A 26,807-nucleotide genomic window follows, 5' to 3' on the forward strand; every position below is an offset into this window, starting at 1 on the left:
TTCTAAGGCAGACAAAAAACTGAATATGTGATTATACCTGAGAGGGACCTGGAATCGAAGATCCCCTGTTCAGAACAAGATTGTTGATCTCATTTCGGAGAAAGGGGGCGACTGTGTCATGGAAGTAGTTATTCAGTGATTCCATAACGATCTGACGTACATCATCACCGGAAAGAATATTCTGCTGCTTGGAGCTTATGTCGGCGTAAGAAGTCAATGAGCCGTAATTGGAAGAAGCAATAACTGGTGAAGTGTTCATATTACTCCCAAACCCGAACACGCGACCTTTTTTTGGGTTCACCTGCTGCAGTCACCCATGCTGTAGGATCAAATGTTGGATGCTGAGTAGCGTCATCGCCATATCGCTCTACCATCTGTTGCTCATATGCCTCCTACAAAATAATGTTTAAAGTATTCATTAATAATTAATGATAACATTATGATAACTTGCACATATATGGCAATGATTATTAATAGAATAAATACATATCGTTGTCGTTCTCGCCTTCTCTAATATGAAGACTCCCATGGTCTTCCGTTTATGTGTTTCAACAAACACATCCTTATATGGTACACTGTATCCTTTTTCTGCTTCCTGTGAAGTTAAATGATAAAAGATTTAGTACACAAGTTTGCAACAATACTTATAAAATTAATATTATATATTGATGAGTTACCATTTTCTTCAGGTGGCTCCCAAATGTCTTAGATCCACTTGTGTGTAGATGGGCTTCGGGCATCTTCGATCGATTTTGTGCAGCCTTTGCAGAGCGATTTCTAAATGCATCTCCCGCCCACTTATCGCACATTTCATCCCAGTAATCTCTCCTGATAGTAATAGGGTCATGGCCCTTCCACAGTAATGGATCATCTACTACGCCAGATGTTTTTTTTGTTGCAGTCTTCATAGTGTGCAGCATGTCTGCAAATCGATTGGCAGCCACCTTCTGCCACACCTTTCTTGCATCATTTTCTTTCACCGTAGTTGCGAAGCGATTCGAAGCCTACAAATATTTTCAGAAAGTTAGTAGACATTACTTAAATAAATTAAATATGAAACACATTAACTATGAGGAACAACTGTATACCATGAATGAGGACCACAATCTGTCTAACACCTCCTTTGGGTACTCTTTCCATTGAGCAACCGATCCTGGTAGATGTTGAAGAAGTGAATTCCTAATCTCTCGTACTACTTCTTGTGGCTCAAACCTCGTGCTGCACATGAATTGTTACACAATAAATATCAATATAAAATATTTATAAGATATGCAATAATTGAAAACAAAATACTTACGGTCGATTATCGATATACACTATTCGAATGAGTTTTCTTGTGTCAGCCTAAGAAGACCTTGTTTCCTGTGTTGGCTCCTAACTTGTGTGATCAACTGGTGTAGGTGGGTCGTATACATGCGCAACATCATCTGTAAAAAAAAACGTTAGAAATTCTCAGAATGCGCATTTGCACTAATCAAGCATCCAATTAGTTATATGATATACCTATCACAGGAGCCCGTGAAGATGAAGGCTGAGCCTGGCTACTACTGGATGAGCGACCACTATAACCTCCACGAACCATATTCTAACAAATAACATATGTCATATAATACATTCAAATAATTCACATCAAGTATTACAATACATTCAAGTCATTCGCATCAAGTATTACAATAATTCAAATCATTCATATCAGGTACTGCAATGCATTCAAGTCATTCACATCAAGCATTGCAATGTATTCAAATCATTCGCATCAAGTATTACAATGCATTCAAATAATTCAAATCATTCACATCAAGTATTGCAATAATTCAAATCATTCGTTGCATAAATTATAATACATTCAAATAATTGAAATCATTCACATCAAGTATTGCAATGCATTCGAATCATTCGTATCAAGTATTACAATACATTCAAATAATTCAAATCATTCACATCAAGTATTACAATGCATTCAAATATTTCGTATCAAGTATCACAATACATTCAAATAAAATTTTTAATCATTCACATCAAGTGTTGCAATTCAACTCATGCATTCGCATCAAGTATTACAATACATTCAAATAATTGAAATCCTTCACATCAAGTATTGCAATGCATTCGAATCATTCCTATCAAGTATTACAATACATTCAAATAATTCAAATCATTCACATCAAGTATTACAATGCATTCAAATAATTCGTATCAAGTATCACAATACATTCAAATAAAATTTTTAATCATTCACATCAAGTGTTGCAATACAACTCATCCATTTGCATCAAGTATTACAATACATTCAAATAATTCAAATCATTCACATCAAGTATTGCAATGTATTCGAATCATTCGTATCAAGTATTACAATACATTCAAATAAAATTTTTAATCATTCACACCAAGTATTGCAATACAACTCACATCAAGTACTGCGATGCATTTAAATAGAGGTTTGTAGTATAAGATTTTGCTCACTAGCTTGAGAATTCTTCCTCGTCACTAGTTTGACTTTCTTCTTCTTCTTCTTCTTCGTCTTCTTCTTCTTCTTCATTGTTTGCCCATCCACTTGGTACATCATTTGGATCACATTCCTCTATGAATGTTTCATCGGCCAATGGAGATATGACATGCATATCATGTGCAACATCGTGACCATAAGCAAAGTCATAGACATCATCTGATTGATAGTAATCGCTGTCTTCAGCTAACACATTTTCCTGTAACTGATCATACTCGAGGTATAGTTTGGACTTCACCTTGCAAACTACCCACCATTCATTTCTATCTGACTTTTTTATACTTGGATATGAAGTATAATAAACTTGTTGAGCTTGTGAGGCTAATATGAATGATTCATATGTTTCAAACCTGGATTTATGATTCACCTCCACAATGCCTGAAGCTTTGTCGAGTCTTGTTGCAGTTGGATCAAACCAATGACACTTGAATAAAGTAACCCTGTTATTCATGCCTAAGTAAGTCAACTCCATTATTTCCTCTATAACACCGTAGTAATCATGTTCATTTTCACCGTAGCTGCTACCCTTGACACACACGCCACTATTTATCGTTGATTTGTTTATACCGTAATCTTTTGTATGGAATCGATAACCATTTACGATATACCCGTTGTAGCATTGCACAACTTTGGTCAAACCATTTTCTAAATCACATATTCCTTGATCTTTAACATCACCATGGCGAACCTACGCATAGACATAAACAATGATTGTGATCACGATCAATTAAGTAACTTAGTGTTGTTTATAAGTACAAAATTTATGTTAGCTTCTTTACCAACTGTTTCAACCACTCCACAAACTTAGTTTCACGTTCTTTTTGTACTTCTACATCAGTGAGATGTGAAATTTCGCTTTGCAACTCCAGATCAAATCGTCTGCAAACCACAAATACTTATATTACCGAGCCATGTATCCACATATAGAACATAAAAGGATTTATAATTAAGTTGCATATACATATACTTACTCGATGTATGGGTCGATCGCTGAGCAATTAAAAAGAATATAGATGTGTGCTGCATCTTGCTCTCAATCTGTCAATAGCCTTGATCAGCAACTACCAAATGCATGCCCAAGTGGTTGAAATATCGACAGCTTGTCAGCTACAGTTACTTGTTCTCTATCATCGTTACGGGGCGGGCATGTGTAACGTGTTGGAATATGAGGTTTGAAGTACATAGATGAGAAATTTGAAATCTCTTCTAAAGTGTACACCTCACAAATAGAGCCTTCTACTCTTGCTTTATTACGAACCTTTTTTTTAGGTCGAACATGCATCTGACAAGAATATACATTTTAAATTTTAAATATTTGTCATTAAAGAGACAAATATAAAAAAACATATACCTTTCAAATGGGTACATCCATCGATATTGCACAGGGCCACCAACGCTTAGTTCATATGGTAGATGTATGATCAAATGTTCCATAACATCAAAAAATGCTGGCGTAAATATCTTTTCTAGCAAACAAACAGTGGTGATGATAGAGTCCTCGAGATTCTTTATATCTGATACTATGACCTCCGATGCGCACAATGTTCTAAATAATCCGCTCAACTTAGACAATACCCCATATAGGTTTGTCTAACATATCATGGAATGCTAGGGGTATCAATCGTTGCATAAAGATATGACAATCATGGCTCTTCAACCCATATAACTGTCCATCGTCAATCTTCATAGCTCGAGCAATGTTAGAGACATATCCATCTGGAAATCTCAGTTGTCTCAACCATTGACATACATGTTTTATTTGATCAGGTCCGAGCACGTACTTTGTCTTTGGTTTCAGTACTTTGTTATTATACTCTTTGAGTTCCAATTATGGTCTTTTACATATTAATTTCAAATCCATACATGCCTTCGGATTATCCTTCATTTTTCCTTTAATATTCATTACTGTATTGAACACATTATCAAACACATTTTTCTCTACATGCATCACATCCAAATTATGTCGTATCAATAGGATCGGCCAATACGGTAGTTCCCAAAAAATAAATTTCTTTGTCCAATTGTAATCCTTCCCAAATCCATGGAAGGGTGTAGGACTGCGGGCATCTGTTAATACATCTGGAAAGTATCACAATCTTCTTAGAATCTCTATGCCAAACAATCTTGAGGATGGACCTTCCGTTTCAGTTGTGCCTGCTTTAAACGCATTTTTTATCGTCGGAACGGATGATCGCTGGGTAGAAATCGACGATGGCACTCAAACCAGCAAGGCTTCCTTCCATGCCTCAATCTAAAAGCTTTGGAATCCTCCATGCAGTACGGACAAGCCAACCTCTCATGTGTGCTCCAACCAGATAGCATACCATATGCAGGGAAGTCACTGATTGTCCATAGAACAACGACCTTCATGTTGAAATTTTGTTTTTTGTGGGCATCATACGTGGTAACACCGTCATCCCACAGTACTTTTAGTTCATCAATCAATGACCTTAGATATACATCAAGATTTTGGCCAGGTGAGGTCGGACCAGGGATCAACAGAGACAAGAAAAGATTTGGACGTTTCATACACAAGCTTGGTGGAAGGTTGTATGGAGTTACAAATACTGACCAGCAGGAGTATGGAGTTGATCTACCCCAAAATGGATTAAATTCATCTGTACATAGACCGAGTCTAACATTTCGCACTTCTATTGCGAAGTTCTGATGAGTACAATCAAAGTGCTTTCAAGCTTCAGCGTCAACATGATGCGTGATCTTGTCTTCATCGTGTCAAACTTTATTTGCATACCATCTCATGTGTTTAGCTGTCCTTGAAGACATATACAATCGCTGCAATCTAGGAGTGATAGGAAAGTAGCGAAGCGACTTGTATGAAACTTCCTTTGATCTCGTGCTACCATTGCCTCTTGTCTTTGGCTTGAATCGAGGATGCTCACATGACGGGCATGATATGTTGTTTTCCTGCTCCTTAAAATACAACATGCAGTGATTTGGACAAGCATCAATCTTTTTGTAACCTATACCTAGAGTGTTGACCATAACTTTCGCACGATAAAAATTTTGTGGCAATTTCTCATCTTTGGGCAACATACTCTTCACAATCATGCACAAACGGTCAAAACATGATTGACTCAAATTATACTCGGACTTCAAATTCTTTAGTTGAAGAACTGCAGACAAGATAGTGTGACTCTCACAACCGTTTCAAAGTGGCTCATCAACATCTCTAAGTAAATCATAAAATCTACTAGCTGCATCGTTTGGTGATTCTTCATCTACGGCAGTTCTTACATCACTAGAACTCATAGCAAAACCCAGTTCTATTCCTGCGGCATCAAATATCAAATTCGTATATAGATTATCGTGCACCACATTCACCCGTGCATCAAAATCGTTTCTAAATTCTTCTCCATGAAACATCTAGTTCTGACAATCACTCACAAAACCCTTCCTGTATAGGTGATGTCTAACGCCATGAGGTTCTACAAATTGATTATTCTTACAAATCTTGCAGGGACACCTAATCCGACCTGTGGGATCCACTGTACTAACACTTGCCGTTACAAATTCAATAAAACTGTCAACACCATCCATATATTCATGCGATAACTCATTGTCCACTATCCTACGGTACATTCATTCACGGTTTGCAGTCATTTTCTTATGATGTTACGAATAATAGCCTAACGAATTAAAAGAGAACAATCAGAATGCTACGATGAAGAACATATCAAATTTATCATGCAATATATGATATCATACAATAACAAGAAATTTGATGCATGCATTGATAACTTAATATTTTCATGTGCAAACTATTCATGACACGATACAATCATTTGAAACATGCTTTCATTATACAATTTCACATGGAAGTCATAATCAAATTGAAAGTTACATGCAAGAATGGATACAATTACATCAAACATTGCAATACATCGTAATCATTCATATCAAACAAATGGCAAACATGTACCTGCAGCAAACACACTTCAATATCTCACTAACTACTACTATGCCTAGCATGGACTCCGTACTCCAAAAATAAGAATACTTCAATATTCATACATTAAAATCATGCTCAGCATGATATCCAAACTCTAACGAAGCAACCCTAAATATCAACAACTAAGTGAGTGTGTGAACAATAAAGTGTTATATCTAATAAATTAAATAACATGTGATACGCTTGCATCACTTACTCACCATGAGTATTTACCCGATTTGCATTGTTTTTTACACTTACTTACCACAGGTGGCTGAGCACGAGCTGGTTCCGTTGAAAAATCTGCACAAAAAAACACTATTTTAAAATGAAGTCACCATGAAAAAAAAACTGTTCTGGCAAGGGGTCGACTCCCCTGCTGTTCCAGCAGGGGGTCGACCCCCTTACGGAACATAGGGGGTTAACCACCTTACGGAACATAGGGAGTTAACTGACCTCCTGTTCGGGCAGGGGGTCGACCCCCAGCCTTTCCGCCAGTGAGTCGACCCCCTGCCGGAACAGCAGGGGGTCGCCCCCCTGCCTGAGCAGGAAAGGCTTGACCCCCTGCCTGTTATGGCAGGTGGTTAAACCCCTTGCCGGAAAGGTAGGGGGTTAACCCCATGCCGGGGTCGACCCCCTGCCCGGGTCGACCCCCTGTCGGAAAGGCAGGGGGCAAGGGTCCCCTGCCGGAAAACGCAGGGGGTTAGCCCTTTGCCGAAAACGCAGGGGGTTAACCCCCTGCCGGAAAACACGGGGGTTAACCCCCTCCATTTTCCGGCAGGGGGTTAACCCCCTGCGTGAAAATGGGGGTTAACCCCCTGCGTTTCCAGCAAGAGGGTCGACCCCCGGCCGGAACAGCAAGGGGTTAACCCCCTGACTTTCCGGTAGGGGGTCGACCCCCTGCGTTTCCGGTAGGGGGTCAACCCCCTGCCGGAAAACGCGAGGGGGGGCGGGGGGGTTCTTTACCTTTCTCCGGGCGGCGGGGCCGACGGACGGTGGGACCGACGAACAGTGGGACCGACGAACAGCGGGAGTGGGACCGGCGAACGGCGGGAGCGGCGAACGACGGGAACAACGAAAGAAGAAAAGGAAAAGCCGCCTGGGATTAGGGTTATTCGAAAGTTAGTGACGGATTAATTTCGTTGCTAAGCCAACGTAAAATCAAATTTACGGAAATAGCGACGGACGATATTCCGTCGCCACATCCGTCGCTAAGTAGCGACAGACTAGATTCCATCGCTAACTTTGTCGGTAAATGGTGCGACTGTAATGACAAAATAGTACGTCGCAACATTCGTCGGTACTTAGCGACGGACTGGGCGACGAACTATATTCCGTCGCTATTTTCGTAAGCTTCATTAATTATAGCGACGGATTTTTGTCGCTCGCTAATCCGTCGCTAACTAGTGACGGAAAGATTCTGTCGCTAACGTTCGTCGCTAACAACGTATTTTCTTGTAGTGGACAATGAGTTATCGCATGAATATATGGATGGTGTTGAAAGTTTTATTGAATTTGCAACGACAAGTGTCAGTACAGTAGATCCTATAGGTTGGATTAGGTGTCCTTGGAAGATTTATAAGAATAATCGATTTGTAGAACCGCATGGCGTTAGACATCACCTATATGGGAAGGGTTTTGTGAGTGATTATCAGAATTGAACGTTTCATGGAGAAGAATTTAGAAACAATTTTGATGCACGGGTGAATGTGGTGCACGATAATCCATATATGGATTTGATATTTGATGTCGTAGGAACAAAACTGGGTTCTGCTATGAGTCCTAGTGATATAAGAACTGCCGTAGATGAACAATCACCAAACGATGCAGCTAGTAGATTTTATGATTTACTTAGAGATGCTGATGAGCCACTTTGGAACGGTTGCGAGAGTCACACTATCTTGTCTGCAGTTCTTCAACTAATGAATTTGAAGTCCAAGTATAATTTGAGTCAATCATGTTTTGACCGTTTGTGCATGATTGTGAAGAGTATGTTGCCCAAAGATGAGAAATTGACACAAAATTTCTATCATGCGAAAGTTATGGTCAACGCTCTAGGTATGGGGTATAAAAAGATTGATGCTTGTCCAAATCACTGCATGTTGTATTTCAAGGATCAGGAAAATAACATATCATGTTAGTCATGTGAGCATCCTCAGTTCAAGCCAAAGACAAGAGGCAATGGTAGCACGAGATCAAAGAAAGTTTCATACAAGTCGCTCTGCTACTTTTCTATCACTCCTAGATTGTAACGATTGTATATGTCTTCAAGGACAACTAAACACATGAGATGACATACAAATAAAGTTCGACACAATGAAAACAAGATCATGCATCATGTTGACGCTGAAGGTTGGAAGCACTTTAATCGTACTCATCAGAACTTTGCAATGGATGTGAGAAATGTTAGACTCGGTCTATGTACAGATGGATTTAATCCATTTGGGGGTAGATCAACTCCATACTCATGTTGGCCAGTATTTGTAACTCCATACAACCTTCCACCAAGCTTGTGTATGAAACATCCAATTCTTTTCTTGTCTCTATTGGTCCCTAATCCGACCTCACATGGCCAAAATCTTGATGTATATTTAAGGTCATTTATTGATGAACTAAAAGTAATGTGGGATGACGGTGTTACCACGTATGATGCAAAAAAAAAAACAAAATTTCAATATGAAGGCCGCTGTTCTATGGACAATCAGTGACTTTCCTGCATATGGTATGTTGTCTGGTTGGAGCACACATGGGAGGTTGGCATGCCCGTACTGCATGGAGGATACCAAAGCTTTTAGATTGAGGCATGGAAGGAAGCCTTACTAGTTTGAGTTCCATAATCGATTTCTACCTAGTGACCATCCATTCCGACGACAAAGGATTGCGTTTAGAGCAGGCACAACTGAAATGGAAGGTTCATCCACAAGATTTGCTGGCATAGAGATTCTAAAAAGATTGCGATACTTTCCAGATGTATTAACAGATGCCCACAGTCCAACACCCTTCTGTGGATTTGGGAAGGATCACAATTGGACAAAGAAATTTATTTTTTGAGAACTACCATATTGGTCAACCCTATTGATATGACATAATTTGGATGTGATGCATGTAGAGAAAGATGTATTTGATAATGTGTTCAATACAGTAATAAATGTTAAAGAGAAAACAAAGGATAATCTGAAGGCCTGTATGGATTTAAAAGTAATATGTAAAAAACCAGAATTGGAACTCAAAAAGTATAATGGCAAAGTACTAAATCCTAAGGCAAAGTACATGCTTGGACCTGATCAAATAAAGCATGTATGTCAATGGTTGAGACAATTGAGATTTCCAGATAGATATGCCTCTAACATTGTTCGGGTTGTGAAGATTGATGATGGACAGTTATATGGGTTGAAGAGCCATGATTGTAATGTCATTATGCAACTATTGATACCCCTAGCATTCCATGATATATTAGACAAACCTATATGGGGGGTATTGTCTGAGTTGAGTGGATTTTTTAGAACATTGTGCACATCGAAAGTCGTAGTATTTAATTTAAATAATCTTGAGGACTTTGTCATCACCACTGTTTGTCTGCTAGAAAAGATTTTTTTGCCATCATTTTTCGATGTTATGGAACATTTGATTATACATTTGCCATATGAACTAAGGGTTGGTGGCCCTGTGCAATATCAATGGATGTACCCATTTGAAAGGTATATGTTTTTTCATATTTGTCTCTTCAATGACAGATATTTCAAATTTGAAATGTATATTTTTGACAGATGCATGTTTGACCTAAAAAAAAATGTTCGTAATAAAGCAAAAGTAGAAGGCTCTATTTGTGAGGCGTACACTTTAGAAGAGATTTCAAATTTCTCATCTATGTACTTAAAACCTCACATTCCAACACGTTACACATGCCCACCTCGTAACGATGATGGAGAACAAATAACTGTAGCTGACAAGCTGTCGATATTTCAACCACTTGGGCATGCATTTGGTAGTTGTCAATCAGGGCTCTTGATAGATTGAGAGCAAGACGCAACACACATCTATATTCTTTTTAATTGCTCAGCAATCGACCCATACACCGAGTAAGTATATGTAGATGCAACACAATTATAAATCCTTTTATGTTCTATACATGCATACATGGTTCAGTAATATAAGTATTTGTAGTTTGCAGACGATTTGATCTGGAGTTGCGATGAGAAGTTTCACATCGCACTGATGCAGAAGTACAAAAAGAACGTGAAACTAAGTTTGTGGAGTGGTTGAAACAGTTGGTAAGGATGCTAACATAAATTTTGTACTTGTAAACAACACTAAGTTACTTAATTCGTCATGATCACAATCATTGTTTTTGTCTGTGCGTAGGTCCGCCATGGTGATGTTAAAGATGAAGGAATATGTGATTTAGAAAATGGTCCGACCAAAGTTGTGCAATGCTACAACAGGTACATCGTAAATGGTTATCGATTCCATACAAAAGATTACGGTATAAACAAATCAACAGTGAATAGTGGTGTGTGTCAAAGATAGCAACTACGGTGAAAATAAACATGATTACTACGATGTTATAGAGAAAATAATGGAATTGACTTACTTAGGCATAAATAATAGGGTAACTTTATTCAAGTGTCATTGGTTTGATCCAACTGCAACAAGAATCGACAAAGCCTCAAGCATTATGGAGGTGAATCATAAATCAAAGTTTGGAACATATGAACCATTCATATTAGCCTCGCAAGCTCAACAAGTTTATTATACTTCATATCTAAGTATAAAAAAGTCAGATAGAAATGAATGGTGGGCAGTTTGCAAGGTAAAGTCCAAACTATACCCTCAGTATGATCAGTTACAGAAAGACAAGTTAGCTGAAGACATTGACTACTATCAATCAGATGAATTCTATGACTTCTCTTATGGTCACGATATTGCACATGATATGCATGTCATATCTCAATTGGCTGATGAAACATTCATAGAAGAATGTGATCCAAATTATATATCATGTGGATGGGTAAACAATGAAGAAGAAGAAGAAGAAGAATATGAAAGTCAAACAAGTGACGATGAAGAATTCTCAAGCTAGTGAGCAAAATCTTGTAATACAAACCTCTATTTGAATGCATTGCAATACTTGATGTGAATGATTTGAATATATTGTAATACTTGATGCAAATGAATGAGTTGTATTGCAATACTTAATGTGAATGATTTGAATTATTTGAATGTATTGTAATACTTGATACGAATGATTTGAATGCATTGCAATACTTGATGTGAATGATTTGAATGTATTGTAATACTTAATGTGAATGATTTGAATTATTTGAATGTATTGTAATACTTGATATGAATGATTTGAATGCATTGCAATACTTAATGTAAATGATTTGAATTATTTGAATGTATTGTAATATTTGATGCGAATGATTTGAATGATTTGAATGTATTGTAATACTTGATGCGAATGAATGAGTTGTATTGCAATACTTAATGTGAATGATTTGAATTATTTGAATGTATTGTAATACTTGATACAAATGATTTGAATGCATTGCAATACTTAATGTGAATGATTTGAATTATTTGAATGTATTGTAATACTTGATACGAATGATTTGAATGCATTGCAATACTTGATGTGAATGATTTGAATGTATTGTAATACTTGATGCGAATGAATGAGTTGTGTTGCAATACTTGATGTGAATGATTTGAATTATTTGAATGTATTTTAATACTTGATGCAAATGATTTAAATGCATTGCAATACTTGATGTGAATGATTTGAATGCATTGCAATACTTGATGTGAATGACTTGAATGTATTGTAATACTTGATGTGAATGAATGAGCTGTATTTTACTTGATGTGAATGATTTGAATTATTTGAATGTATTGTAATACTTGTGAATCATTTGAATGTATTGCAATACTTGATGCGAATGATTTGAATGTATTATAATACTTGATGTGAATGCATTGCAATACTTGATGTGAATGACTTGAATGTATTATAATACTTGATGCGAATGAATGAGTTGTATTGTACTTGATGTGAATGATTTGAATTATTTGAATGTATTGTAATACTTCGCAATGTGAATCATTTGAATGTATTGCAATACTTGATGTAAATGATTTGAATGTATTGTAATACTTGATGCGAATTATTTGAATGTATTGTATAACATTTGTTATTTGTTAGAATATGGTTTATGGAGGTTACAATGGTCGTTCATCCAGTAGTAGCCAGGCCCAACCTTCATCTTCACGAGCTCCTGTGATAGGTATATCATTTAACTAATTGGATGTTTGATTAGTTGAAATGCGCATTCTGAGAATTTCTAACATATTTTTTTACAGATGATGTTTCGCCTGTACACGACCCACCTACGCCAGTTGATCATACAAGTCAGGAGCCAACACAGGATGCAGGGTCTTCTCAGTCTGGCACAAGAAGACTCATTCGAATAGTGTATATCGATAATCGATCGTAAGTATTTCATTTTCAATTATTGCATATCTTATAAATATTTTATATTGATATTTATTATGTACCAATTCTTATACAGCAAGAGGTTTGAGCCACAAGAAGTAGTACGCAAGATTAGGAATTCACTTCTTCAACATCTACCAAGACCAGTCGCTCAATGGAAAGAGTGTCCAAAAGAAGTGATATACAGATTGTGGTCCTCATTCACGATATACAATTGTTTATCATAGTTAATGTGTTTCATATTTACTTTTTTTTTATAATCATGTCTACTAACTTTTTGAAAATATATGTGGGATTTGAATCGCTTCGCGACTACGGTGGAGGAACATGATGCAAGGAAGGTGTGGCAGAGGATGGCTGCCAATCCATTTGCAGACATGCTGCACAATATGAAGACTGCAACAAAAAAACCATCTGGCGGAATAGATGATCCACTACAGTGGAAGGGCCATGACCCTATTACTATCAGGAGAGATTATTGGGAGAGAATGTGCGACAAGTGGGCAGAGAATGTATTTCGAAATTGTTCTGCGAAGGCTGTACAAAATCGAGCGAAAATGCCCGAAGCCCATCTACACACAGGTGAATCTAAGACTTTTGGCAGCCATCTGAAGAAAATGGTAACTCATTAATATATAATATCAATTTTATAAGTATTGTTGCAACCTTATTGTTTTGCCATATTTGAACTAATAAAAAACATTCTCGAATCATTTTTTCTAAAAATTAGAGGTTTCTATCTTTTCAACAAACCAAAAATCTCTTTAATTTGACATTATAATGAAAAGTTACAATAAAAACAAAGTTTTTAAGAAAACCTATTTTTAGAAGCTCACTTCAAGTGCACTTTTGGTCATCAAAACTTTAGATGTCTTCTACTTAAAAAAAGATTTGTAGAAGTTATGTTAACTTTCCAACATACCAAACAAAACACCACACCTTGTTTTGTGAGGCTAAAAGGGTCTTGCAACCAGAAAATGGCGGCAAAAGAGGTCATGCCACCAGATGAATGACTGCAAGCCAAACTTGCCTTTGGCACCCATTTTTAAGAGAGGGGTGGGGAGGTTATCATTACCCACCTCCACCTCTTATTCTCTCCATCTTGGGTTCTTCTACTCCCATTCTCTCTTTCTTGGGGCTTTTAGAGTTTTTCTCATGGGATTTTTTTCTTGGGTCTCCTTCTCTCTCCTCTGTCTTGGGGTTTTTCATGGTTTTCTTGGAGTTTCTTAGCCTTTTTTTACTTGGGTTTTCACTCTAATGGAACATCATAAGGAAGGTGCTAGGGCTTCTCTAAAAGTCCGACTAAATTCTTTCTCACCCTCTTTCTCTTTTTCTTGAATTTCTTTAATTTTTTTTTTAGAATCTTTATGCATGCACCTTTTCTAACTGATACACGCTCTTTATTGCATGTCTGAGCTTGGGTGATTATACTATTCAAGAGCTGCACAGGTGCTTGTGGAAACTTGAAAGGACTGCAAGAAAAGCAATTCTAGTGAAAAATCTCAACTCTTGATTGAGTTACACCCTGCCACTTGGGAGTAAACGGCTTGATCTCATACCAATGCGCAGACCACATCTTTTTTTAAGATGAAGATAAGTTTTTGTAAAGAAAATCTTTTCAAATATATACTATTTTTGTTGGTGAAATTTCTCATCAATAAATTTTTTGGCAACCGTGATGAGACCCATTGTCTTTCCCAGTTGAGAGAATCTAAAAAATGATTTTCTTAGGTAATTTCTGAGTTTCATAAGCATCTATGATTTCACATTGCTGGAGCATTTCATGACACAGTTTAGAGGAAAATACTTTCTTACCCCTGGAAATAATCTCTGAAATATGTGGAATATATACACTGTGCATGTGCTCTCTTTCTTTTATCCTAATTCTCTCTAGGATTAGAGCCACTTTGACATTTTGTGTGCAAAATTTTAAACTCCCTTGTCCTATTCTTTGGATTGCAAGATCCCCCTACCTAGTGACAGGAACTTAAGTTTGGCTATATTGATAGTAAACCCTGTATTCTAGTGCCCTTGATCATTGTACCAGAATCCTAAAGCTTATAAGGCCTAGAAGGGAACGTGAACCTTAGAGAGACTTTTGATAGAACAACCCTTGATTAGGACACCAAAGATTTTTCTAAATTCCTTTCAAGGTGCTCTTGCTTGATACCTTATTGTGTAATAAGCCATGGGTAGACTTAGGAGGACATTTATTATGGAGCCAACCAGTGATTTGGAGCTCTAGGATGATGAATTTTTTAATATGAATCCATTTGGGTACTCACAAAGGCCAAGAAAGCTCAAGCTCTCAAGATCCTAGCATCTGAGGTCCAAAAAGAAATTCAAGAAGGGTTAGAGAACCTAGATGAGAAAGATATGGGGAAGAAGAAAACTCAAGAAATGGAGAGTGAGGATTCTCAAAAAAGCAAAGAGGAAAGAGAATTTGAGAAAATAAAATACCAGAAAAAGGAAACCAAGAAAAGGAGAGAAAGACAAGAGTGACCCAAAATTCTAGAAAAGGAGGAAGATTCATTCAAGAACTCCTCAAGTGATGAAGAAGAGGAGATTCCCAATAAAGCAAAATCCGATTAGGTATCACCACTTTAGGCATGAATTTGGTTGGTTTTCTATCTCGTCATATATATATATATATATATATATATATATATATATATATATATATATATATATATATGGAAATAAAAACCTACCTAACCTACCCACTAAGAAACGTTTTATCAGATTTCGATTTTTGATGTTTTTCTAAAATTCTGACCTTACAGATGTATTCAACATGATTGATTTACTAGAAATTGATACTTGGATCATGCATAAAAAATGGTATTTGAAGCCTCAACATTGATGAAAATTGTAGGCCATTGATTTTCGAAACCTTATAAAACCCTATTCATGCATTGGAATAAAATGCTCTAAGAACTGATTTCTATAAAAACAAGTGCATAGATCACGTGTAAGGTCAAGATTTCAACAAAACAGCAAAAATATGATAAAATGTTTCTTAGCGGCTAGGTTTTCTCTCTCTCTCTCTCTCTCTCTCTCTCTCTCTCTATATATATATATATATATATATATATATATATATATATAGGGTACTCCCAGAGTACCTACTCCCACCCAATAGAGCATTAAATTGTCAAAAATTTTAAAACTTTTTTAGTTGATCAGACCCTATAGATATGATCTATAAGCATTATTTAGTAGAAAACAAGTTTTGGATCATGTATATTTTTTAAGACCTTTAAAAATCAATGGCTCACAATGTATCAAAATTTCATGACTTAAAATATCTTATTTTTATGTAAAAAAAACATGATCCAAAGCATGATTCTTATCAAATAAACTATGTTGAGTTCATCCATAAGGTTTAATTGAGAAGATAGAACCTACAACCATGATTTATAGTATGTAGGAGTAGGTACTTCTGAAGCATCGTATCATCTCTCTCATATATATCATCAAATGGGTTTTCATCAAACTCAGGTCGGGCACACGTCCAATTTTTTTTTGATTTTTTGACATTTAGTAGTGGTCCAAAACTATTGCTAAATGTGCAAAAAGCGTACATACAACACACACCGCTGATCATGCGCATGATCAGTGGCACGTGCTGGTTGGACGTTACGCCAAACACTTTATGTGTTCAACGTTACATGTTACTATATATATATGAGAAATGCGTTCGACCAACCCCTATTTTTGGGCTGGTCAAACTAGTCTTCTTCTATGGACTGTCAATCAGTGTGATCGAATGGTCCTTGCTATGCCTATTTAAATGGTTTTGAATTTGAGAGAGAGAGGAGAACCAATGGTGGTGGTGTAGTGCTCCAACAAGAGAAAACCAACGATGGTGGCGGTGGTTATGCTTCAACTATGGTTCACTAGCATCACTCTACCAAAGGTCTTGACCGAAGCAGAAGGAGGGAGAGAAGGGCCAATAGTGTCTTTCTAAGTAGAGGAGAGGTGGAGTTAGAAAGAGAGATAAAGAGACGCACATAGAATGATAGGGAGGGGAACAATTCCCAAGAGCAGAACCATCCTTTTCTTTCCCAAATTTCAAATTCATAACCTTTTGAATGGGCATCAACATAGTAATCTGAAACTCGGACTGAGTCATTAGGTATTTGCTATGTCATGTTAAAAATGTAGTGTTGTTTATGGTAACTAACAAATGATCAATGTTTGTCTTTTTTATATGCAATAGCTAGGAGGATAAGAGTTATACACGTGCTTTGGCTACTTAACCCTTTGCTCGAAACAGAAGCATAAGATTGTCATTAATCAGTATGAACAATCATAAGACAAAAGACACAATACATTAGTAGCTTTATAAGAACCAACACACAATATATAATTATTTTGAAAAGAGAATGTTGGGGGTTACCCTGATTTTATATTAGAGAATAAAAAATTACAAAAGATCACCCTCGAGGGTAGCCAATACCGAAGCTTATCTTTCCATAGCAAATTATTACAAGATTTAAGCAGACAAAGAACATAACCCATGGCTATCAAAGGCCCCTTACAAAAAACATCCTCACAAGCAAAAAGATTTTTCAGAGAAAACGATGGATTTAAAGATTGGCATTCTTCAACAACACCCTTCATTGTTCTGCACCACCGCTAGTTATTTGAAACCATGCAAATATGAGTACCATGTTGAAGGGATGGCAAGCAGTGTAGACACTTAAAAAAAAATCGAGTTTGAAACTTTCTTCATACCCCCTAAGCAAAGAAATTTGTCTTTGTCATAGACAACAAAGGAGAAAAGATCCCAGCCTTTATAGAAGCATGTGTAATAAATTTCGGTAGAAAAAATTTGTTTACTATCAATCCAGTTTTTACAAAAAAAGAAATAAATTTCACCTGAGAAACCAACCACTCTATCATAACAAAATTTTCATTGCAGAATGCTCAAACCAGATAAGTAATTGCAATTTTACTTGGAAGCACACCCTCATGATAAGATGTGTTTCTCAACTTCTAAATATTCTAGCAAACAATATGAAATGTAATGTCCCAACAAGGCTTGAGCCACGAGGGTTGAAAGCATGATGGCATCCATTATTTAAGTTCTCAGATAAAATCAGAATGCAAAATCAGCTTCTTCATAAAAAAATTGCACACTTGTTTCCAAATTAGCTGAGCAATAGAGCACAAAAACAACAAATAAGATTGTGATTTCTCATGCTTGAAACATAAAGACATTTTTTTGGCAATGTGACCCCAAACTCCTCTAATCTATCTTGAGTGAGAAGCCTTTCATGACCAACCAAATAAGCAACCCATGTTGCCTTAGGTGGCACTCTTTTAGGCCACACTAATTGTACCACTCATAAGATGAAGTATCCTTTCGAATAGAATTCTAGATATCCTTTCTACTGATTTTTTATGCACATATATAGCCTCTCTACCATAGCTTATTAGGGCCATAAGAGAGTTGGAATACTTTCAGATTAGGCTATAAACTTTCAAGACCCAATATAGGAGCAAGCCAATCTACACATAATGTCAACCCATCTTTGACACATATATTCTTTAAATTAACAATCTTATACTTTTTCCCTCAGGTATGAGAGATACCAATGGTGTACTCAGCCAAGGATTAGTCTAAAATTGAGTAACAGTCTGTTCTACAACCTCACAAGACAACAAAAGTGCTACATTCTTCCAACCCCATAGAATACCCTTTCAAGCTCCAAAACTGACATTCAAATTAGCTCCCCCAAAACTTCTATTATGGAGATACTTTGACTGCATGAACTCAGCCTATAAAGAGACTCCCAAAGAATACATCAATCACAAGCTTAACTAGGTATAAGATATATTCAACTTCTCAATCCTGCAAAGCCTAACACCACCTTCATGTTTCGGTTTACATAACACCTCTCATGCGACCAAATGCAACCTTCTCCCAGAATTTGAATACAATCAAAGAAAGTTCTTGAACATGGTTTCTAATTGAACCACCACCTTCTTAAGCACCTTAAAAGATAAAATCCAAAATAAATGAATTACAGTAAGAGTGTTTTAAATGAGAAGTAACCTCCCAGAAGTAGACAATAACTTGGCTTCCCATGCTTTCAATCTTTGTTGAATTTTAGCAATAAGAGGCTGGCATAAAGAATAATTCAACTTGCCCACACACAACAGCAAACCAAAATATTTTAATAGTAAACAACTCAACTATGGTATAGGATGAATTTGAGAGTATCCATGGATGGATTTGGTATAGGAGAAAGAAACGAAAGTGGAGAAAGGATTTTAGATTTTGGTTTGTCCTATGATATGATCTTAGCAAACACTTGGTTTAGGAAGAGGGAGTCTCACCTAGTAACATTTAAAAGTGGGGTTAATACGAGTCAGATAGATTTTTTCCTACTTAGAAAGAGAGATAGAGGTTGTTGCATCGGAAGAAAGTTGTGCAGGTTAGTCGGTGTTTGATGGAGCAATGTAGGATCGTCTGTTGGATGTGCACAAAAGTAGAGAGAGAAGGGAGAGAGAGTGAGATGGTTGATGTCCATGGCCTTCTCCAGGGAGAACTCTTTGCCTCCATTGATTTCTTCTCTAGAGAGAGAGAGAGTTTTACAGTGTTTTACGGAGAAAGAAGAATATGACTTTGAAAAGTCAACATCATCCTCGACTTTCTGGATGGAGGACATGTTTGTCCTTTTTTTGAACGGAGAAAAAATAAGAAGACTTTGAAGAGTCAACATCATCCTCGACTTTCTGGATGGAGGACATGTTTGTCCTTTTTTTTTTGAACGATTTGTTTTTCCTTTTTTTAATAAAGAGCATTTTTGTTATTTTCTCAAACCATCACTTTATGAGAAGAATAACAAGAAAGGGTACTCAAGTCTTTGCAACAACACCATAGTCCGATGCAAAGTTATGTCAACATACACAGGAATACGAGCCCCATGTGCTTGTATACGTGGTGCTCATTCAAAGCCCCGAACACAGACGTGGGATTCAGTGAATCATCGGGGGGGGGGGCATACACCACCCTCTCACTTGAGACCCACAACTTTTAACCCAACAACTCTACTCCATGCTCTAGGTGGAATTGACACCTTTGCTCTGTCCCTTATGTTACATGCCACGCCAGCAAGGTCCCCCCATTAAATGGATCCTTATGTGTTATAGCTTGTGTTACCATACATGAAGTAATAACATGGCAAGCTAACTCTGACTGAATTAGAGCGAAACCTTTAAAACACGAAATAGCTAGCTTCCATGGCAATATTAAACGATTGCTTCTTGATGACTTTGATGATAATGATACTGACAATGATAGGTGATGATGATATAACTTTCTCAGGTTCCTTCCGAACAGGGAACCTGAGAAAGGGATTCTAAAATCCCTGAAATCTCAGAAGCAGCCGATAGGTGATGATGATCACTTTCTCAGGTTCCTTCCGAACAGGGAACCTGAGAATTCCTTCCGAACAGGGAACCTGAGAATTCCTTCCGAACAGGGAACCTGAGAAAGGGATTCTAAAATCCCTGAAATCTCAGAAGCAGCCGATAGGTGATGATGATCACTTTCTCAGGTTCCTTCCGAACAGGGAACCTGAGAAAGTGATTCTAAAATCCCTGAAATCTCAGAAGCAGCCGAACATGAGATTTCAGTCACCTGTGATTTCGAATAAGAACGAGTTGCCTTGTGATTCTGATTCGAAATCACACTGGTGAAACAGGTAACTTTTTTTTTTTTTTAAGTTGCTGAGATAGCAAGGGGAGGGGTGAATAGGGAGGAGCTCGCCAGAATGGATTACGATGAGTTTACTAGGAACGATGCAGCTGAAGGGATGGAGGGGGTGGAGGTGGATGAGCTCGACAAAATAGATTCCGGCGAGGAACCGCCACTAGAATCGATCCCTTTATTAGGGAGATAGGAGGTGCGTGGTGGGCTTGGCCCTCTTGGTGAGCCTTGCGGAGGGGAATGAGGGCGGGAGGGAGCAACGGCAATGCTCTTCTTTCTTTCTCTGGTTTCACTTGAGAATTGAGATGGATCATTGTGACTAACGTTTTAAACGGCACCTCATGCATCTCACGTTAAAATATCGTGGGATTTCAATAATTTTTGTTCTTATCGTGATTTTATCGGGAAATGAAAACACTACAAATTAAAAAACAAGAAACAAACGTTAAATAATATAATGCAAAAATGATATTCAGTACTTAAATGACATAGCGGGGATACAATGTTTTTCTCAATGATAATATCATGATATTTTGAAAATGTTGTAATATCTTTTGCTGTTTAAAATGTGGCTAAAGTGTTGAATTTTTGCTGCGTTTTTTTTTTTCAAGTAGACATTTTTTTTAAATATCATGATATTTTCGAGATTATCAGCACTTGTTCGATCCAAAAATCAAAACCATGATCCGTTATATATCAAAAAATTCATGGATCCATGCCATGATCTGTTACATCCAATCCCTGAAAAGGATCATGTGGATTAGATAATTGTTTTTTTTTTGGATTTAATAAATCCATGTCACAATAACCGAACAAAAGAAAATGAATCTCATTTGTATGAGATTCTTTTTCTCAAGCCAACGGAACATGAGAATCGCTTTCTCATGAGATTCCAAATCAAATCTAAATCACATGTTCTGCGAACATACCTTAAGATAACTTTTAGGGATAATGATTCAGGTGGGATGCGGTTAATACAAGATTTGACTAATCAGATGTTAGTTCAACTGATTTAGATTTGGATTTGGATATGGATATGAAAAGCTCATACCAAATCCTGTTTTTTACATGCAATTGGATTCAGATGTCCATCAGATTTGATAGTAAAAAATCAAAACCATATCAGCATCTGCTTATAATTGGATATGGTTTTGACTGACTAAATCCGGTTAAATACAATTGGATTTGGTTGGATATCAGATAAAATGTGACCCATTTTAATAAAAAAACATCACAGTTTTATTTGGACATATAAGTTCTATTACTAATTTCCTTAAAATAATAATCCATATTTTTGGTTTTTATATTTATTCAATAAAACTGTAAGAAAAACGAAAATTTCTACCACTTGCAAACTTGGAAGCACAGTCACAAGTCTCATTCTAGGTACTTCCTCAACAAGATGAATCCTCAAAGATTCTAATACTTCTCCTTTCCAAGAAAACACAGAAAGATGGCTTCAACTTTAAAAACAAATATTATTGAAAACATACAGAACAGAAAAAGTATGAAAACATAAAGAAAAGTAAAAATGGTCAAGTTTATGATAAAATCGTTTTTGAAAATAGTTAAAATCCTATTTTCTTCAAAAAACTAGTTAAAATTAAATAAAAAACCTGATTTTTTTTCCTTTTATCACGATAAATTCATGAGAGAGAGAGAGAGAGACGCATTATGATGCGTCCATCAATGATCATGATCATAATCATCATTCCACAACGTACCCGGTTCCCTCTCAACTGGGGCGCACGCATTCAGTCTGCCCACCATCCACCAACAGCACAAGCGGACGTGATCTCGACGGTCGGCCAAGATGCACGGTGGGCGGTATCCCTTCACTGCTCCCACCCCTACGGTGGGGACGCCGCCGCACGGCCGCCCGATCCTCTTAACCCCCTCCGACAACACGCCTCCCCTCCCCTCCTTCCTCCGGCCAACCACCACCATCACCGATGGCCGCCTCCCCTCTTCCCCGGCCCACCCGCGAAGACTGCTGGAGCGAGGGCGCGACCCTCGCGCTCATCGACGCGTGGGGCGACCGCTACCTCGAGCTCAGCCGCGGCAACCTCAAGCAGAAGCACTGGTCGGAGGTCGCCGACCGCGTCAACGCCCGCTCCGGCGGCCTCCGCCCCCGCAAAACCGACTCCCAGTGCAAGAACCGGGTCGACACCCTCAAGAAGAAGTACAAGCTCGAGAGGGCCAAGATCGACGCCTCTGCCTGTGGCTTCGTCTCCCGGTGGTCCTTCTTCTCCCATCTCGACGTCCTCGTGGGCCCCGTAAAGAAGCCCTCGCCGGCCGGAGCGCCACAAAACACCGGCTTCCGATCGCCGGTCTCCGTCGCCTTCCTGGCAGCGGCGAAGGGGAAATGCCGGGACCTTGTCCGCAATCACCTCGTCGGTTCTCCGGCGGATTCGGGAGCATATTTGAAGTCGAGGGATTCGACGGAGAGTTCGCCGATTGTTGGTGGTGGTGGGGATGATGGGTTGGGTGGTGGGCTTAAGAAGGGGAAGGTGGGTTCGGGGTTTAGGGATTTGGCGAGGGCGATTCTGAGGTTGGGCGAGGTATACGAGAAGGTCGAGAGCTCCAAGCAGCAGCAGATGGTGGAATTGGAGAAGCAGAGGATGGAGTTCGCCAAGGAGTTGGAGTTCCAGAGGATGCAAATGTTCATGGATGTTCAGATTGAGCTCGAGGGGTTGAAACGGTCGCCGAGGAATTGGTGATGTTCTCTCCTTTCCTTCTTCCTGAAATCTTTCATTTTGCTGATGGTTCAGTTGGTTCTATGAAAAATAGAGATTGCCCACAATCTTGTTTTCTCTATAATATAAGATTTTGTGAACTTTTAGTAATTAATCTCATCAACTCAAACTTCATTCTGAAAAATGTGAGGGAATTTACTTTCAGATATCTAAAGATGTATGTCACTCTTTTACCGAGTACCCACTTGCCCATTGTATCTTTTTTTCAAGGGTTTTTCTTTCCTTTTTGCCTTCTATGTGTATTATTCCTATTGCTACCTATTGGCATTGTACAATTGTAATGAATCTTTGGGGAATATTAGCTCTTTGAAATTCGTCAACAATACGAATGGATAAACTTTTTTCCAGGATGGCTTTAGTTGGATGTGGAAAAAAATGCAATGAGTATCGGTTTGGACGTGTGTGAATGTAATGATTGATCATACAAGGATTTGATGCAGCTCTGAACATGCCATAGTCTAGTTTGGTGATGTCTTGGCTAAAAGGATTATGCTGGATCAGCAACTATGCATTATATGTTTGCAATCTAAATGGACTTTTTCAACAGCAACAAAAAATTGCTTAGTTTTATAGAAAATTAGACTCTTGAATTTGTGAAAAGCCTCTACTGAGAAAGATGACTCGCTGTGGATGTTTTCCCACGAATCTGTCCCTGACTAGTGCTTTGGAAGTAAAAAAAAAAAAAGGACGAGGGGAAAGGTCTTTCAATGCTCTAATGTGATTTCCACGTCTTAATTGGGGTTGTCGTTTTAAGTATGCCGTGTTGTTGGTGTGACCTCACCTGAGACATCCGCAAATGCACCTCCTGCATCCGTTCCATGTGTGCCTGATGCCTTGATAACACCAGACTGTACAAACCCATTTCTGCAATGAAGTGTAGCGTTATTGGACTGATCTCCATTGTCTAAATTTGTTTATCCTTTGTGTTAATTAAGACTCCACATGAGCTTGAGTGCTAGTGAGCTATCATATAAGCCTTGATGACAAGGAACTTGAGTTGTGAAAAATTGAGGCAAGTCTTCTTAACCAGCTTAAGTGGACATGGACTCTATATATAATGTGCTCATGTAGCTAAGTTAACTTTCCTCTCATCCAAGTTTTACGAGTTTGTCTCATTCTTTTTATTGTGTCAAATATGTTGTTCTAGGCAGAAGCATGAAATGGTAGAAGAATGTGGATGTGAAATTTTACTATCTCTGTAAAATGTTTCTTAAGCTCTTTAGTGAGGAAGATAGAAATTGATTACAAAGTGGCCTGCTTCCTATGAGGCTATTGAAGCTAGCAGAATAATTTGGTAGCATTGTCAACTGGATCATAGGCTGGCGTTGTGGTCTGTGAAGTGCCCAAACCCCAGTGGCCAGTACACTAGGAGAGGATTATTTATCCAAAAGGACCTTGATACACTGGTAGTGTAGAAACCAGTAATTGGAGCCTGACAATGATAATGTGGCATCGGATGTCTACTTCCAAACTTTTTGTCCAGTTTCTCTTATTTGTTGATCTGCCGATATTTTTAGCATCTAGTGTAGGTCTTTGTTTTTCAAATGCAAATGATGTTATTGTCATTTAATTGCTGTCATATTATTTTGCAGAGAACCATTTACAGAAGGCATGTGCAATGTTTACTGTGAATGGTAGAGGGAGCTAGCTTGCATGTTGAGCAAGGCATTCTTTCCTTAAGGTTTCAACTTTGATATAAAAATTGTAAGAACATTCAAGGTGGGTTTTAGGGTTTGCCAACTTATTTTCTCCATTGCTTGCAGATGTCGTTTGGTCATTTGGTCCATTCCATTTCTTTTCTGGGAAGTACCCATTGTATCTTCCAATTTCTGTTATGCCAAGACAGAAAATGTCCGCCATGTATGACTTTGCATTTTTATATGATGAAGACAAGGATCTAAATTTAGATGATGCATGCTTTGGGTGTGCTAGATGAAGACAAGGATCTGTTTTTCAGGCCTGGGAAACTTTGGTCTAGAAAGTTTCAGAAAAGCCTGGATTGAGGTTGTTCTCTGAGAAACTGTAAATTGCTTCTGCAAGAATTTTAAATTTCCATTGATCTAGCATCTCTGTTACCTTCCATCTTCCATCTTTAAAATTTCCTCAAAAAATAGTGTTTTCTTTAGCATTATTTCGTGACAATGATGAGCGAGAAATATCAAGATGCATCTCGCAAAATTTTGTTAGGCTCCCTAGTTTATTGCTCAATTATGCTCTCTACTATTTGAATTTACTCAGGGGCCTATATGTTCAGGTGATTATTTTTCTGACAAGGTAGTTGTAGCAAGTTCCCAAGTGAAAGTTGAAGGCTTGTGAATTGTGCGGATTTTGATTTAATATGTTCCTCCTCCATTTTTTTATTTTTTTATTTTTTTATTTTTAAGTTTTATTGAAAGGCATTATTATTTTTAAGTTATTGTTAAAAATGTATTGATATTTTGATCGTCATCAGCCCTGTGACGCAACAAATTTGTTCTACAGAAGAGAAAATATGAATTTTGGACGAGAAGAGAAAAAATAGTTAAATTTTTTCAAGGTCTTTGTGATTTCACCATGAATTTAATGCCAAAACCATTCATAGGTTATTAAATAGACCATAAAAAGGTTTAGGTGCATTTTTGAAAAAAATTTAAAATACTATATATTTGAATTACTCTGAAAATTTAGGTGCAATTTGATAATTACCCTTTCTGAAACCTAGGTGACTGAAGCCATAATAAGCATCTGTTAAACAGTACTTAGAAAGTTGTGTTATGTGAACCAAGCCTGGTCCGTTCACATTCCTATTCCAAGCGTCTTTTTTTTTTTTTAGGATTAAGAACAAAATTCATTAATCAGCAGAATAAACAGTAGGAGAGATGACAAGGAATCATCTTCCCATAGATTACAAAGAATGATACAGTTAGGAAGTAGGACGAGAAAATGAGCCAATCCTATGGCAGCCCATCCAAGCTAGATTTGTTTTAGGCCTGGCCAAAATAGCAGCATGGAACACGTGGCTGTGGATGAGAGGGGATCGTTCCAATGAGGAAGAATGCGTATCCATGAAGATTGTGCTGTTATGGTCTTCCCAGATTCTCCATCAGGCAGAAAAATTCCACCAACGCCAAGGTTTCTTCCATTTCGGGGAGGAATTCATAACTGACGGGCTAATCAGCTGCCTAAAATAAGATTGTGACTGGATCTGCAAGTTGAGATCAGGCCAAGATTTCTTGAAAATGGTTTGGAAAATAGGGGACGACCAAAGAAGGTGCGGAGCAGATTCTTCATCCCTGACACATTACACGCCAGTTTGCCATTTGAATTCCAATCTTCTGCAATTCTATCCATAATGTTAATATTGCCTACCAGCAGCAGCCATGCAAAGAAGCTTGCTC

The 26,807-nt window shown here is 37.8% G+C and overlaps 1 protein-coding gene across 1 annotated transcript; it reads left to right on the top strand.

The window, feature by feature from the left end:
• Positions 1-22,513: 22,513 nt before the first annotated feature.
• Positions 22,514-25,343, top strand: LOC149821090 (trihelix transcription factor ENAP2-like). Its single transcript, XM_089982456.1, has 2 exons — positions 22,514-23,390; positions 25,023-25,343. Coding segments are annotated over exons 1-2 (765 nt in total). The 5' UTR covers positions 22,514-22,626; the 3' UTR covers positions 25,024-25,343.
• The last annotated feature ends 1,464 nt before the right edge of the window (positions 25,344-26,807 follow it).

This window comes from Nuphar pumila, chromosome 12, assembly GCF_984573655.1.
Source record: "Nuphar pumila chromosome 12, dmNupPumi1.hap1.1, whole genome shotgun sequence".
Lineage (NCBI taxonomy): Eukaryota > Viridiplantae > Streptophyta > Magnoliopsida > Nymphaeales > Nymphaeaceae > Nuphar > Nuphar pumila.